Raw genomic sequence first — 17,739 nt, 5'->3', positions numbered from 1 at the left:
GAATTTGAGCAATATACTCACAAAGAATTGTCACAAATACGATTTCTTTATTCACTGCTTCTTTCTCTTTTTTTAAACACAGAGTAAATTAGATAAAAACAGCATGGAGTCCTAAATTAGACCTAATCAAACTAGTAAGTGTTTATTAGTCACTATGTTTAGATTTAATTATTTTAAATAGAATAGTTTCTGTTACCTGGAGACCTAACAGCGAGTTGGGTTTGCTCAGAGAATGTCAGGAGGGAGGACTCATACCAACACTTGTATGCGCCGAGGTATTAGCAAAGAATCTTTCATCTTAACTGTGGGGAGCTTTTCAACTGTGGTAAACATTTTATGTGTATTTATTTTATCTTATTTTGGTCTCTCCAGGTATTTTCTATTTGCTCTGAATCTCCAGGTGAGCGTATACAGGGAAGAAATAATAAAATATGATTGATCAACCATTTTAATTGAACAGTCAGAGGAAAAGCAAAACAGCAAAAAGAGAAAGTGAATACCTAGGTGTTTCACAATAGCTTTAGATCTCAAAAATCCAGATACAATCGTGACAGAATTCTTCTCCTGACTTCCTTAAATCCTTTTCAGTTAGAGTCCACATGGAAGAACAAAGCTCATTTTATGATAAAATAAGTCATTTAGGAGGGAGATATTCAATGGAGCACTGAACTTGAGCATGGTTGGAGCTCTTTTTCTAGGCGCTCTTTTACAACCTAGAGACAGAAGAAGAGTGTGTGGCCTCTGCCCTCAAGGAGCTTATAGCTCGAGGGAAACATGGTGGACATGATATTATGGGTTGGAAACCATGTTGGGTGTGTGCACAGTGCATCAAGAAATAGAAATTAGTGCCCACAGGCATGCATTTGAACTCTCTGTCCTGACTTTTCTCAGTGATGGGTAACTCTCTAATGGCTCAGCAAATATTATTTCTTCAGTTTTCTATTTCTAAATTGTCCTTCACAAAAAATAGGACCACTACAAGAAATATCTAGAGAAATTTTGATAAAATAATTTACTATTTATTGGTCTTACATTGTGCTTAATTTTCCTTGGTTTATAATACCTCACTTGGGAATAACAGCTTGCTTTGTACCATATTAATCAGAGACTATCCTAACATCACTAAGTCTCAAATAATAATATCTAAGCCTCAGCTTATCTTTTCACTACAATACCAAGTTTAAAAATGACCCTGTTTAGTTTAGCCAGTCTCCTTCAGTTGATATACAGTTTTTGTTATTCCACTTGTATTCACTTCACATTTATTTTTCTAACAATTTGCATGGTTTTAGCAGGATCACTATGGGATTTTGCTTCAGGTAGCCGAATATTCCTTTAAATTTACAATTTAGTATGTCTTGTTACTGATAATAAAAGGTATTTGAATGCATAAAATCAAAAGATAGCAGATACTCCTATAGTATTATAAACATCTTTTGGTTTTAAAAATAAAATATTCTCTTAGAAGCACAGCAATTTCTCTATTAAATATAAATCAGCATTTATCAGGATTAGAAGATTTGGATGCTCTAACATAATCTGGACTTTATTTCCTGCTCAAATTTCACCCTTATAGTAATTTTCTAAGTTTTCATTATCCAATCATCACACAATGTAAACAAGAAATTATCTCAAAAATCTGAATTAAAGCATAATCAGGAGCATGTAACACCCATTAAACAAAACAAAACACACTATGAGCTTTGGGAATCACAGTAGAAGTTTAAACACAAATGTCAAAGAGACTTCACCGACCTGAGGAAATGTCAATTTGGCTCATCTTGGTCTGAGTGACATTGATGCGAACGCCCACTTTGCTCTCCATGAGGTCAATCTCCACGTTGCCCAAGTTATCCCCAAAGTGACTGAAGAGCAGGAGACCATTGGGGTTCCAGGTTCTAAACTGGAAACTGACTGAAAACAGGTCCTGTTCAGGCCGTCCAGGCACCTCGAGGTAACTGGTTGCATTGAAAAAGACAGGTACCGTGTAGGGCTCCACACAAGAGAAACTCAAGTTTCCCTACAAAACAGAAAGAGATGGGCTTTGAGGCAAATGTGGAACAAAATAAGCAGCCATATAAGACTGTAGAAAGAGTGATCTATGGGTCTCAATGCAGTGCCTGAGCCTGTGCCATACAGAGCACGCAGCATTGGGTCCAGTGAGCAGACTCATCATTAGGAAGCTCCTGGAGTTTGAGACTCAATATTGTTCAGCAGCTGGCCACCTGGGCAAGGGTATTAAACTGTCACAGTTCTGGAAACTGATAGAAGTCCCATGACTTGATGGGCTGAGCATAGTATGCAATGAGTGCCCGTGCTTGGGCTTCATTGTGGACCACTGGACCTTTGCTAGACAGTGACACAGCACAGATGCTGGCAAAACCCAGCCTGAGGAGAGCCAGGCCCCTGCCCTCTTTGGTGTGGAATGCCAGTGTCCACCAGTACATGATGCCTCTGGTCTCAGCGGGATCCACTGTAGTCTTATTTGTTAACTATGTATTGGCCTGACATTTTGCAGCAAATATCTTTGGGTTTATCTACATAGCTACTATCTATGGATTGATATTAACAATTTAACAACTTTATAACTGATTATTTTTTAACTAATTCAAAATCCATTTAAATTTTTATGAAGTATGTTTATATCACAATGCATTAATGCTTACTGAACTATCAATATTTATGTATTTTTGGCATAAACATTCATACATACTGAATTATACACACTGAATTACATATTCCAGTGCCTAAGTACTTTTCCTTTAGAGATTTGACAATTTACACTTGCTTCTAACGTCTTTTATCCCACTTTAATACTTAAAGGAGCATAATTTAATGACATTTTCATGAGGTCTCTCTCCCATACTTCTGTATAGGTATACACACATCTATGCATATATATCCATATATATATTACAACATCACATATATTTCACAGATGCTCAGCTATTTCATTTTAGCCTATTAACCACTAAGTCTAAGGTATGATGTCTCTCTGAGATAATATTCAAATTAAATTTGCTCTGTAGCTTCACAGAAAATTATTTTTAAAGGCTTGCTTTACCACTGGAAAGAACTGCCTAGGTATAATAGCTGAAATGCTGTCATTGATCATGTACTTGTGTTAGATGATGGTCTCTCAGAGAAATTGAAGACTGTTTCTAACTCAAGTTGGCACACAATGGGGAAACGTGCATGCATGGAGAGGGGGTAGGACGAATGCCAAGTCTATTCACTAAAACATCAGGAACTAGCATCTTTGAAAGAAAATTTTCTATATATTTTCCTTGGTAGGGCTGCTTAGACAGTGCCCTACTTGTTTCTGTCATGTCTAAAATTTTTAGTATGCATGTATACTTTTATTCAAAAGTTTATTCCATATCTACCCATACAATTATTTGTCAAAGTAAAATATATTTATAGAGCATCTATATTGTATGGAATGTTTCTGCTATTTATTTACATTTGAAACTGCATTTGCAACCGGAGTACATTTTGCAGTTATGGTTGATTTTGGAATGAGTCTCCATAGCACAATGCTCTGTAGTTTGAGTACAGAACAGATACATCTCAGAACCAACACTGAGGTCTGGGAAGAAATAACATTTTATCTCTGCTTAAAGGTGCAAATAATGGAAACAAGATTATGACAATTCAGAATCTGTTCCTTTCTTCCTTAAGCAACATTTTCTGAAGAAAAGAAAAAACAACAGAAGGATTCTGGCGCCATTTCATGCAAAGCTTAAAATACTATGTATGTGTACATATAATGTGTGTGTACTTGTCTGTGTTACATATAAGAATTCTCTAGGTAAAAATAACACATTATAGAAGAAGACCATAACCTTGGAAGTCACATATTGCTAGTCCACAATCTGTAACTATGACACAAAGTCACCTTCAAAGTTATTATTCTGGGTGAAATCTTACTGTTCCTATCTAAAAATCTTTATATGTTTCTTGCAAAAATTTTCTGAGTTTATCATACATATTTATAACATGCCTAATCCATGCTGCCTATAAATGAAACTATTACTATTTTTCTCTTGTCAACAAACTTTATGAGAAAATTTTATGTAAGTTGAATTTTTAATTAATGTTAATTCATCATTATTTTACACTGTTGAACCCAACACATCCAGGATGAAATAGTTTATGACTGGGCAGTAGCTGTTCAACACTCTGTACAAAACTAACAGCTCTTTGATAATTCTTAGGGACCAATATTTTGGCGTGCCATCTCTTACCACGTTGGATGGTTCTAACTTCTTCCTCCTGGCAAGATCTGTAATGTTGATCCCATTGTAGTTGATGCTTTCCATGCAGCCTTTAAAATTCTTTCTGCTACTGGAACTTGGCTTTCCTGAGAAAGGTATGCCTCCAAAAGTTATCTTGGAGAAAAAAAATTAATGTAAATGTCTGTACTGCATTATATAAATGAAAAAATAATATGAATATAGGCAAGGCTACGTATCTGTATCTCACTAGTATCTTTATCTCAATCAAAATATGCAAACATTATGATATTTTATCTACTAAATCTACTCATTATGTTGTTATTGAAGTGCAAAATAGAATAATTAATTCTGAGAATTATAACTTGAGCGATGAAATAACAACAATCCCTTGCATTTTTGCTACCCAAAGGCATTTTATAAATTTTCTTGAGAATGTTTTAAAAGATTTTATCTAGTTAACTTTTTTATCAAGTAGAATTAAAAGTATATTTTCATGTTTATCATTCAAAGGCATATTATCAATAAATGCCTCTAGTAATCTTCTAGATAACAAGTACTAATATAATAACTTGATAAAAATGCAGCCCAAATCAAATAATAGTATATTTTCTCTCTGCACACTTATTATGGTCTAATGACTTATAGAGTCCAAAAGTTCATTAGATTTATTTCAGGTATAGAAAGTAGCCAAAAATATCATTAGTATATTGATTAGGAACTGAGGACTTGCTAGCTATGAGTTGAGCAGTATATTGTTAAAGATATTATAGGTCTTCCAAATCGTACCTGAACCCTAACCCAAATGCTACTTAGTGTGTCCCTTTAAGTACTATTGTTTATAGAAGGAGCTATGTGTTTTTCTTTGTATCTTTGGTTAATTTACAGTATTATAACATCAAATACATTTAATGCAATGTTATAATTAATATCTGGATTCCCAGAAATGACATTTCCTACTATTAGTGTATCAGTAAATAAATGCAACTATTAATCATGGTTCTAATATCAAGATACACAATCCAGATTTTAGTTCTCTACATTTTTTCCAATGTTATCATCATCAATTATTCTTTCATACTTTTGAAAGTCAAAGGAATAGGTGAAATACTTTTAAAAGTCACAATTTCATGTTTGAAACATAAAATATCTTTGTGTCTAGGAGGATTATATTCTATTATTTAGTATCATGGCATTTAAAATGCTCAATTAATTCTAGGAAAAACAAATTAATTATTGTTTATAAAATAATAATATGTAAATAAATTTGATATTATTAATTATGTATATGATATTTGCCACAGAGTTCAGGGATAAGGAGAGAATAGGAAAGTTGAGAAAAATAAAAATGTAGAACGATTAGGAAACTGTAAAAGTGCTGGAAAAATATTTTCAAGTTCCCTGAACTGATCTTATCAGGTACTCTATACTTGACCCCCATACCAATGATAATAGCCATTGATGCTAAATGAAGTGCTGTACTTCCTGCTTGCAATTTCTCTTATCAATTTCTTCCAGACTTGATATTAATGAAATCTGTTTTATCACATGCATCTCACTTTGAGTAATATGACTAAACAGTAATTTTAAATTATTCCTCTGTGTGCCTGATTTCTTAATTTGGGGCTTTCATTTTCCTTTGGGATGATTATTCAAATACTCCTGCTTTTTCTGCTTTCGCCAACCCTAGACACAGGGCCTATCCCATGGAAGGTGCCCTGCCGAAGCATCACAGTCTCAAGTAAATAGATTCCTAGCAATTAAATGGTTTCTGATTCCAGTTCCTTATGTAAATAGTCATATTATATTGCATTGTTGCCTACTATTTCTAGTTACATATTCTCATTGGGAAAATTAAGTCGTTGGTACACAAATTTTTTGGACATTGTAATTATTGTAATTGTAAAAGCATGTTGAGGTTGTCAGATCAATAATGTTTTTGTGTCTCTTATGATAGTCTTCTTAATGATATTCTCATCCACTAACTTTGCCTATAAAGATATTACTGCATTCACAATTTTATTAGCCAGAAAGTGTTTACAAAGTATAGCATAGATCACCAGATATCTCTAAGTGTGCTTTCTCTCGCCCTCTTTAAGGAAAAAATAATGCTTTGCAGCTGTGTACATTGCTTCCAATTCAACATAAAGCATTTGAAACTAGATTTGGTTTCCTGATATTTAAGTGGAAGGTCTGTTTGTGACTCCAAAGACTGTCATTTGGGGGATGGAAGCAATCCTCTCCATGATCTCTTCCTTTCTGCTGGCTGGAATACACACAGGAATGTGAACAGCCTTCTCTGACTGAATTGCGGCAGGGGCAGAGTGCTGGCAAGTTAAAAGGGGACTGGCAAAGAGCTGCCATTTTAACTGTTACTGCAAAAGGAGTCTAGATTCCTTTGATATGAAAAAGGATAAACATGCATCTGTTATAAGCCATATATATGTATGCTGATGTATATATGTATATATATGGCAATCATATATGAAATATACATTTATTTTTATATTATAGGCTATTATTTACATTTCGTACTAGGAGAGCATGAATTACCCCAGTAAGGGTCAGAAAGCAAAACAAATTCAGACTTTGAGTCCTGTTTGGTCTTATGTGATTGATTTTCTGTGTAATGCTAGCCACTTTATGTTTCTGCTGTGAGCAAGGGAGGGACTCTGTAAGCAGAGTTTATTGCAAAAGACAATGGTGTAATATCCCAAGTAAGTGTATCTTGGAGTTAGAAGATCAGAACAAGCTCATCCCAAATACAAAATTATGTCCTGCCCTTTGGTTTCATTGGCTTGGAGGAGGAAAATGAAGCAGAGCACATCTGTGTATCATTGTATTCGTGCCAGACAACCATGCAGCTAGCAGCTTGATTGCAAATGGTGAATGAATCATTTCATTCCCTACAGAGGGGAGGGAATGAAATAAACTCTTAGGCCATCTCCCACTAAGAATTTCCTTATTAAATTACAGCAAAGGGGCCAAGATAAACTTTGTGCTTCTTCTATGATACCCATCTCTAGGAATGGTGATAGGCATCTGTATTCTACCCTTAGCAGTGTGGTACTGGAGCCTATTGATACTGGTTCATTGAGAACTGATTTTAAACAGAGTCATTGTTAAAAATCAAAGTCTGTAAGGTTTGTTTTGTTTTGTTTGGTACCGGGGATTGAACTCAGGTCCTTGCGCTTGCGCAGCAGGAAACAAAACCACTGAGCTAAATCCCCAGCCCCGAAGTCTGTAAGATTTAAAATAAATAAAGTACATTAAACAGAAAATTAGTATCCAGAAATTGCCTGTACATTTACTATCTTATATACTGTGGAAGTTATTTGCACTTACTGTGTCTACATGATATGAATACTATACAATGATGTGCAAATGGGCACCTCTTTCCAACCCACTGCTCAGTACTATCCAGTTGATAGCAAGGTATCAACTATGGTGGGGTATTTATACTATAAAAACCAAAGAATGCTATAAATCAGGGCATTCTTCCTCTTCTACCCTCTTGTTAGGCATTTACCAACCCATCCATGCCCTTAGATCTCCGTGACCTTGGCCTTAGACCACTTCCAGATAAAATGAAACAGTGCAATTTCAGGGAAGTCAGACACCACACCTTCTAGTTTTGTCAAAAAACAAAACAAAACAAAAACCAAAGCAGGTTTCTGATACTCTCGGTAGACTTTAAATACTTAGTGTGGATGTTATGTAATTGGTACTATTTTAGGCTTGAAGCTAGTTCTCTTGCAACCTCTGAAGTATGAACCTAGTTGCTACGCAGACTTATCAAAGAGACAGATGTGACAACACAGAGAGACTACTCTAACATAGTCCCCAGATTCCTTTAAAAAGACAACCAAAGAGAGTCTCTTTACATTAAGATGGACACATAGGAATGAAAAGGAAAGCTTAACCATTTCTAGTGCAGCTCATGCCAATAACTGAAGTATCTGAGAGGAGAGTTATCAGGCAATAGCTTTACAAAGAGAAAAAAGTAAGCTTATCCTGTTTCTCCATACATTTGAATTTCTGCGTAGTATCTCTCTCTAACAGACATGTCTTGGCATTTTTGTCTATAGCTGAGGTTCCTGGTGTGGTGTTACATACAGAGGGGCTTTGCGGGGTCCATGAGACTCTGTAGAAAGTGTTGTGGGTCTGTGAATATTCATAGCTTTCATCACAAACTCAATAGGGTCTATGACCCAAAGTTTTTAATTCTAGTTTTTGAACATTGGAGCTTTGTTTGCCCAATGCTAATGTTTCAGGATTTCTCATCTCTTAGGATGCTTCAAAGTTTATTAATGGAGATGAATTATTCATCTTTAAATTCTCTCATTCATTGGGAGTCCAGTCACAAGAGCAAAGACATATTAATTTACAGAAGACAAAAATTTGTGGGAATTTTACATTTTTTCCAATAATCATCTTGCTTTGAAAATATTTGGGGGAGTCCAATTATTTAAAACCTTCATTAGGGTTTACATAATATATTCCATTCCACATTCTGATTTAGGAATATATATATGCATATACATATGTTTCATGTTACACAAAATTTAGAAATTAAACATGCAAAGAAAATAGAAAAAATGCTAAAAATTCTGACTTCTCACTGTTTTAGAGGTAAGGAGCATGTACATGTCTGCAATCTCAGACCTGGGTAGCAAGGCACACAACACTGGTGATTGTCACAGTATATGTCACATTTTCAAAGGTGCCACAGTAGCAGTGGACATCTTTTGGACATTGTTAGAAACACTAGCTTGAAGGGATTTCTTTTTTTTTTTTTTTTGGTACCGGGAATCGAACTCGGGACCTTCCACTTGCAAGGCAGGCAACCGCACCACTGAGCTAAATCCCTGGCCCAAAGGGGTTTCTATTCTAATATTTGATCATGCTACTTCTTTCTAATGACTTTCTGTCTTTGTGAAATTGAGTTTGTGGTCATTCCTCTAGCAAAAAGTAAATTATATAAAGAATATCATATAAAGTAAAAAAAAATTAGAATAGGTAAAGAAGATGGAAGTATAAAGTTTGATTGTAAAATATGAAGTGTCCAGGAAAAGCACACTTATCCTATCAGCAAATACTTACTGTTATTTAAAATTTTTTAATGAAATAAAAATATATTTGCATTTTTTCAAATGGCTTCCAGATTATTGATCATAATTTTTAAGTTTTGGGGGCTGAGGGCCTGTAACTACCATGGAAAAATTACTAAGACACTAATGATTGCATGAACTCAGAAAGTTTGGAACCCTCTGGCTGAATAATATTGTCATTTTAAAAAATTTTATTAATACATTGCTTTTTTTTGCTATTTCCCTTATTCTCCTATTACAAACAAAAGTATGATGAATATATCCATAAAAATTGTAATCCCTATATATGATTAACAGTTTTTATAGACAATTTAAAGTTAAATTGTTCCCCAAATAATTTATTAAGAAATCTCATATGCCTACTAGAATGTTATGAGAATACGTGTGTATATCCTTCCATGTATATATGCAGCATGTGTATACCTGCAATCTCAGATATTAATTATTCTTAAATTTTTAGTTTTTGAAAGGTAAAATGTGTCTTTTAATTCATGTACAAACTTTTAAACTATTCTGATGAACAGTCACGTTGGAGCTACTTGGAAACAATCAACTAAAAACACAGGTAATTGGAAGAAAGGGAGGGACATACATCCTGATGCCAAAATCAATCTGAAATAACAGACTTGCAGATCAAACAAAACACAAGCACAGGACTTTATAAAATGATTATCCAGCCGACAAGGCTGAGTTTTCAAAAAGAATGAGAGACTGCAAATGTGTGGCACACTCAATCCACCTAGGATGGATCTGGAATATATGGCCCCTCCCCTCTTTTGCTTTCCTGTAAACAGAGGGCACTGCAGCCTGGCAACAAATTTCACTGGCACACATGGGGGCAAATGGCCAGGAAGCTGCTCTCTCCCTGATGAGCCATCGTTTTTGTTTTGTTTTTTTCTCTGTGGTATGCCATAGCAGCGAACTGGAACCTCTAGTGATAACAAGGTTAGAGATTGGCAGCAGCTTTGAGGATAGCTAGTAGAACAACAGAACCCCTCCTGCCCTACAGCCACAACCAGCCTCGGGTGGCAGGGACAAGGAATGGGAAATTAACACTCTCCCACCCTGTGACCAGCTGTTTCCCAGAGTGGCAGTACAGTACTGGAAGATGCTATGGCCCATTGAGAGGTGGGTGTAGTGGGAGGTGCCTAGGTCCTGGGAGGTGCTCTTAGAGAGGGTTATAGGATCCTAATCTCTCTCTCTGCTCCATTCAAGGTGTGATCCTTTGGCTCTACACACTCGCCTGCCACAAGGTACCACCATCTGCGACCTTTACTAGTGAGCAGAGCAGCAGGGCCACTTGATCTTGGATTTTGAACTGTTAGCTAAATAAATATTTTTATGAAGTTAGATGCCTCATGTACTTCACTGTAGTAATGCATAACTAATATGCCCATACAACAATTTCAATTTATTCTGAGCTTATAACAGCATAGTCCTAATAGCACAGTCTCTCTCTTCAAATTATTATTTTAGTATTAAGGTTAAAGTTTTAAAATATATCAAATGCTCATGATTAAAATATCTAGAGGTGAATACAATGATATATATATTTTCATAAATTACGTTTTCATGATGTAATTTCCTTTTTTCTTTGAGATGAGAAAAAAAATGGTACCAGTCGGTATACAATTAACAGTGATATCACAATACAGTCAGAGTCTGAAGCTGACTCTGGACTCACAACACGTAGCTGTGTGTAGGGGTTGTGGGTGTTTGCACCTCATAATCCAGGTCCAGGTAGTCGAACTCTCCGTTGGTGCGGAAGTGCTGCAGGCTCCTGTCCAGAGTGAGGTTGATGCTGCGGCCCTGGCGCTCCATGACCACAGAGTGCCAGTGGTGGTCGTCCAGCAGACTTCCAATCATCACAGATGTATGGCCATAGATGGGGCCAAGCTGGTTGCTTCCTGAGTCGAGGGAGTAGAAAGAAACAAGACAATGACTACCCTGCTCTGGGAGCCACAGATCTCCCAGTTGGCACATGAGGAGCTGATGTTCCCTCCCTGCTTTGGCCCTTGAAGTTAGCCTGGGGGAGCCAGGGGGTGCCTGTGCTTAAAACACTTTTATGTTCAAAGTGCAGAAAGGTAAAGATGAAAACAAAACATCTCCTCTCTTGTAAGTAACAACAAAAACTGAGGTTTTTTTTTCTGTGCCACAAATTTTGATAAATTTTGGTGGTTCCTTAGGAAATCAGTGTCACATGGACTCTAGAGCTACATGATCACTGTGATCACTGATTCTTCACCCATGTGGTGAAATCAAATGCTGATGTGTGGTGGAGACTCGGGGTGTGTGTGTTGGGGGGGACTAATCTAAGGGCAAGGCCAGGATCTGTTTTATTACAGTCAATACTTGGAGGAGAAGACTGCGCAGCAGGAAGACAGTCTGCTCCAGAGTCGGAGGCTCCTGTCTGGAGATACCTGCGTGGGTATATTCCTGTGCCAGCCACTAATTCTGGGAGTCAGTAAAACTCTGGAAGTAAACTGCTTTCTAGAGAAAAGGTGGGGAGTGTTTTCGTGAGGTCAGATAGCAGGTACTTGTTCCAGAAAGGTGATGTCACACAGCTACGGTAAACCACAGTTGATTGTAAAGGTTACTCTGTGGGTTTCATCTGGCAAGAAAATAAGTCTGAAAAAATAAGCATCTTTTGATATAATACAACTGCTGTGTGTTTGTGTGTGTGTGCATATGTGCTCATGAAAGCATATATTTTACCAAAATATTTGTATTTTGATTCTGATTCCTTTCCTGTAATCCCTCCCACTTTCCTTCTACTAGACCTCTCTTAAAATTTATTTTAAGCTGTTTTTCCCAGGTAGCACAACATATACAGGTTCATTATTACCTGTAGAGAACATTATAAAGAATCAAAAAGTAAAATAAAATAAAAACTTTTCCCACCACTACAAATATTTTGTCCTATTTTCTTCCAGGTGTTTCTCTACATATGTTTAAATTATAAATACATATAATTATAAATTCATGTACATTTTAAATTATCTACATATAGATAGATAATTAAAAATGTCTGTACAGTGGTACCTCCATTCACAAGCTTAATTCTTTCCAGAATTAAATTTGTGAATGGAGGTAACACTGGATAATTATCCCTTTGAACATAAATATTTTATATATACCTAGTTGTGTATATATTTATTATGAAGGCACTGATATATTATTTATAGTTCATACTTTATAATTTTCATTTAACATAACATAGTATTTGCCCATAAAACTTAAAATTAACACAGCTATTTTAAATACTCTTATCATGTATTTCTATACACTTAACCTTTTTTTCCAATTTTTGATATTGTAATCGATATTGCAAAAGTACATCATTGGAACTAAAAGATTTGTAGTCATTTCTAATTTTTTTCTTATGGTTTCTGGACTAAATATATAGAGTATTTTAAACATTTAAAGATGCACTGTCAGATTGTTTTCCTGAGAATGTTTTCTTATTTACAGAGCAGTAAAAACATATTTTTTGTTATACAGCAACACTGATATCTTCACTCTAAGACAAAACTAATATCTTGTTATTTTATTGTGGCTTTCTAGATAGTGTGGTTGAGCATTTGATCTTATAGAATACTTATATATTTTTAATGAGTTATCTTTTCCATCTAATACCTACAATTTCTCCTGTTTTGATATTATTATGGAGTATTGAAGTCTCTTAATAATGAGCGACATTAACTTTCCATATTTGACATTTACATTTCCCCAAGTTTCACATGAATTTTGGTTATTTTGTTGAACAACGTTTAGTGTTTAATGTAATTAAGTGATCCAGAGTTTTTGTATGATCCTTTTTTTTTTTACAGAAGCTATTATTTCTATCAGATCAGATTTATATCGTGATAAGTTCTATTTTGCAAAGCATCTATGTTTAAGATAGTCATTACCTACATAAAACTAAAGTTGCATTTTTGATATTATACTAAATTTTGAAGTAGTAAAAGTCAATATATCAGTTACAAGCCATATTCAGACATTTTTGTACACTCAAGTTGGTAACCCATTAGGAAATCAAATAGACAGGGCTCCCTTTTGATGTTCTAATATTTCAATTTTGTAGCTTTCTATTGTGATGATTTTGACATGTGAATTTTAGATATTTGTATATTTCAAAGTGTAAAATTTTTGCTGAATTTTTATTTCATCACAACAGAAAAAAATTAGGGAACATATGATACCTTGAAAAAAAATCCTTAAACAGAGACTAGGTTTATTAGCCAAGAAAGAGAGAGAACATTTCTTTGCATGAATTGTAATTTTGTATTCCAGTACCAGTGTTGTGGAGCTTTTTCTTAGCTTTAAGTGAATCTTAGCTCCATTATTAACATACATACATGTTTTAGCACTGGCTACTTAAAAACTCAAAATTGGAACTCCTTCAAGTCACCTCTTTCTCTGGCCAGTATTTCATTTCACTGCTTCTCTCGTTTGTATTTTGATTACATTTATTTCCACAGTCTTTCACCCTTTCTTTACCTATGAAAGAAGTCAATGAAACTGTCTTTCCTATTATTCCATGGAGAGTAAATCAACACTATCCTCTATGTCACCAAAGCCCATATTCACTTCTCTATCTTCACCTCCTATGACATTTTAGATGAATTGAACAGCACTGGTCAATTCTTTTCTTTCCTTGGTCTCTGTAATTCTACACAATCTTTTCTCCTCTTCACTATACATTTCTTCTTGGTGCCCATGCAAATACCTTCTCTTTTTTAGCCCATGTACACAATTCTAGAAAAGAAACTTCTATTGAGATATGCCATAGGCAAGTCAAATGCTCCATGATCAAACAGATCTAAGTTCCTTCTAAAGTTTTTCTATCTGTGCACTAACATCTATTTGGTGCTCAAGCCTAAAGTTTAGGAATCGATCTTTGTTTCTACTCTTTTCTTTTTATGTCATCTCCGATTCATCACAAGTCATGCTGAATTTACCACTAAAGTGATTTCCCTAATAGACACATTTCTCTGCATCTTCATTGAGAACCACCTCATGCAAGTCAAAGCTTCTAGCTCCTGATCTATGTGGGTCTTGCTTTGAGTTTCATGCTGACACACACAATTTTTCTTGCAGAAGTCTTAATCCACTTTTAAAAATCAGATCATCATATAGTTAAAATCCCTACTGGAACCATCCTTTCTCAAAATAAGATGTCAATCCTTTAGCATGCCTGCAATATCTCAAGATTTGAACAATTTTTACCACTTGGATAGCATCTTTGATCCCAATAACACTTGACATCTGTCCACCCCAGCCTTCTTTCTGGGCTTCCCTCAGCATGCCGGCATGGGTGCCTTTCAGGGGGGTCTTATTCCCTTTCATGTTTTTAGAGTTTGATTGATAAACTGATCATCCCTTATTTGTAAGCTTGACCACTGCTTTTTTCTCCTCATAGAAGACTTTTCTCACTACTACACTGCTTTGTAAAGGGGTATGTTAGCCTATGTCCCTGGTCTTACTAACCTACTTAACTGATTTCATCTCACTTATTATTTGAAATTATTTATTTTAAAATCATAGTAAAATCTAATACATAGCCTAACTCCTGCACTAGGTTATAAGTTTCATGAGCTTAAGGACCTTGCCTAAATGTTCCCTGATGTATGGTGCAGACTGATGTAGATACCTTGCATATGACAAAATATTTGTGAAGGAAGGTATGTATCAATATATAACAGCTTCCAAGGGTTAAGAATGAATTGACAACATAAGATGACTCATCATTTACATTTTGAAGGATTAAGTAACTTAATGTTTTCCTAGTGTGAATACTAATGAATGGAGAGAATGATGTAGAGAGTCAGAACAAACCTAGGTTTAAACTGAGGACCAGCTTGGCTTTTTGCAGTTCCAAAGTGATATAATCCCCTTGCTGACCCTCTCCGTGGAGGATCACCCCTTCACTTTCAGAGGTTTTAAATTTCAGGGAAATGACGTCTTTCAGGGTTTTCATCTTTTTGTTTCTGAATCTATACGGTAACACAACATGGCCATCAAAGTTGATAACATCAGCCCCTAAAAAAGAAGAAAGAAACACCCTGTTAGTTTGGTCATTGTATGTTCCCACCCACTTCAATGGATATCTGCACAGAATATGTGAGAATTAATGATGTTTTTCCTGAGAAACCTAGAGTCCTGGATTCTTGTGCTCCTTGGTTTCTTGTTTTAGTAAGGGTCTTAAAGTAGATTTTATAGGGATTGTTAATAAAGAATGGTCATAAAGGCTTCTTTCAATATAAAACTTTACTTCATTATAATATTAATGTTAATTAACATATTTCAAATTTTAACTTGGGAATCTAAAATTTAGTCCAAAAAAAGAAAAATTGTTTTGGCTCCAAGAAATTATAAGATTTGATATCTTCTTCCCTAAGGAAGCTAATGCTTCTTGATTTATAAATACATGTTTTACACAAAATTTTCCCTTGTTTTTTAAATGAGTGTGGTAGTACATGGCTATAATTCCAGCATTCTGGAAGGCTCAGGCAGGGTGATTACAAGTCCAAGCCAAGGTTGCACAACTTAGTGACTTTTAAGACCCTGCCTCAAAATAAAAAATAAAGGACTAGGGATGTAGCTCAAAAGGAGGGCCCCGGGTTTAATCCCTAGTATAGAAAAAATTGGGGGGCACTTGGAATGGAGGGTTGGGTGATATACTCATTTTTCTAATGGTCTTCATAGTCCACTACAGTTTTAGTAAGTTTGTTATAATATTTAACATGTGTAACTAATTGAGAAGTATCATAATGTTTGCTCTTAAACATCATCTCTGTCTCAAATCCCTCATTACCTACTTGTGTTTGGACTGCAGAATATTTTTGATTCCAAAGAACATAGATCCTCATTACCCAGATTGAGTCAGAAGAAAATATATAGTTATATCGTGACCCAGCAGTTCTAATTTGAATTTTGAAGATTAAATTAAAATAATGGAAGTATATAAACTCTTTAAAAGTATAAACAATTCTGTGACCATTCTCAGAAATAGATAATTGTGTGGATTAATTTCATCACTGCTATTAATTCACAGCAGAAATAACAAATGAGATGATGCTATTTATTATGTGCTGTGAGTCCATGGGTTCCCAAGAGTTGGGAGACTTTTGTAATCATTCAGATCAGATACTTATGCAAATAAAAGCTGAGTGACCATTATTAGATATGTATCATTAAAACATTGTCAGAATTCCATTTCTGTTGTCTTTTAATTTTGAAATCATAGAAAACCTAGTCAAACTGCACAGCTCTAATTACTTTAGAATTATAAGGCTGGAAAAAAATAGCAGTCTCTAGCTTTTCTGCAAGGTCTGCTTCAAAAACTCCACAGGGAGACATTGAAGAAAAATAATAGCAAGTTTAAGGCTTGTCAGAGAAATATTTTCTCATTTCATGTCCTGGTTCTCTGGCATTTGTTTACTTCAATCACCACAGAGAGCACTTTGGTTTGCCTGGTAAGTAGAGTGTTCCACCAGCTGACTCCCTAGGGTGGTGGCAGTAGAGGTACAGGGCTATCATCCCCACATCTGGTCTGCCCTGGGCACTACTAGCCCTCCCGAGCTTCCAAGCTTTTGCTCTTAATTCTACAAAGTGAATTGCTGTGAATACAGTTATTTCCTCCATTTCCTTAAATCTATGCTTTCCTTTCAAATCAGCAATGGCTTTTACATGCTTTAAAATATTTATCCAACTATCTCAAATATGAATGCTTTTAAATGATACCTTGGACATTGTTGCATTATACAGTAACAAGTTCAGAAAGAAACTCTTAACTTTGAACTTTCCAGTTTTCCTATAATCAGGTCTTTACTGCACACAAAGTTTTCCTTAATCAACAGACTTCTGAGACTGAATCAGAGAGGTTTATTTTAATACAGATGGGGGGAATCAACCATTAAATTTTGGCTTCTGCTAACACTGCAAAGCCAATTAGACTTTAGCTTAATCATCTGTGCAGTCATAGCTGAATTCCAATGGCAATATCTTTATCATCCATGATGAGAGATAAAGGAGAGAGAAAATGGAATCTGATTTTCTGAGGTTAGGTTGCATTTATAATCCAGCAGTTGGTAGAAATTCCTTTTTGTGTTGAAAAGTGAATAAACAAAAAGCAGAAGGGAGTCAATTTTGACCTCTGGAAAGTAATTTGGCATCAAGTTCGTATCAGTGACAGTTCAGTAATAGACACATCATTATTTTATACACCTTCAGTATATATTAATTGACATAAAATATTTCTCTCAGGAAGTAAATGTTCCTGGAGCTCAGATAAAGAAAAGAAATAACCGTTCTTGTATTTTCTCCTAAATAAAAATCTGCATTCAATCCCCAGTACAGAATAGAGATTTATGCAAACACCAATGCCTTTC

The 17,739-nt window shown here is 35.3% G+C and overlaps 1 protein-coding gene across 4 annotated transcripts in view; it reads right to left on the bottom strand.

The window, feature by feature from the left end:
* Cntnap2 (contactin associated protein 2) overlaps positions 1-17,739 on the bottom strand; it is a 2,081,788-nt gene that overhangs the window by 1,207,792 nt on the left and 856,257 nt on the right. For all 4 annotated transcript variants that reach the window (XM_087207770.1, XM_087207771.1, XM_087207769.1 and 1 more), the window contains exons 5-8: positions 15,185-15,388; positions 11,069-11,253; positions 4,248-4,391; positions 1,756-2,020 (exon numbers count right to left, since the gene is read on the bottom strand). In XM_087207770.1, coding sequence (XP_087063896.1) covers positions 1,756-2,020; positions 4,248-4,391; positions 11,069-11,253; positions 15,185-15,388 — 798 coding nt within the window. The remainder of the gene's footprint in view (positions 1-1,755; positions 2,021-4,247; positions 4,392-11,068; positions 11,254-15,184; positions 15,389-17,739) is intronic.

The sequence above is a fragment of the Heterocephalus glaber genome, unplaced genomic scaffold (assembly GCF_053883595.1).
Source record: "Heterocephalus glaber isolate CG9 unplaced genomic scaffold, H.glaber_assembly_v1.0 deba00000818, whole genome shotgun sequence".
Taxonomy (NCBI): domain Eukaryota; kingdom Metazoa; phylum Chordata; class Mammalia; order Rodentia; family Bathyergidae; genus Heterocephalus; species Heterocephalus glaber.
Note: the sequence above shows the minus strand (reverse complement) of the source record. Positions and strands in the feature narration are given on the sequence as shown.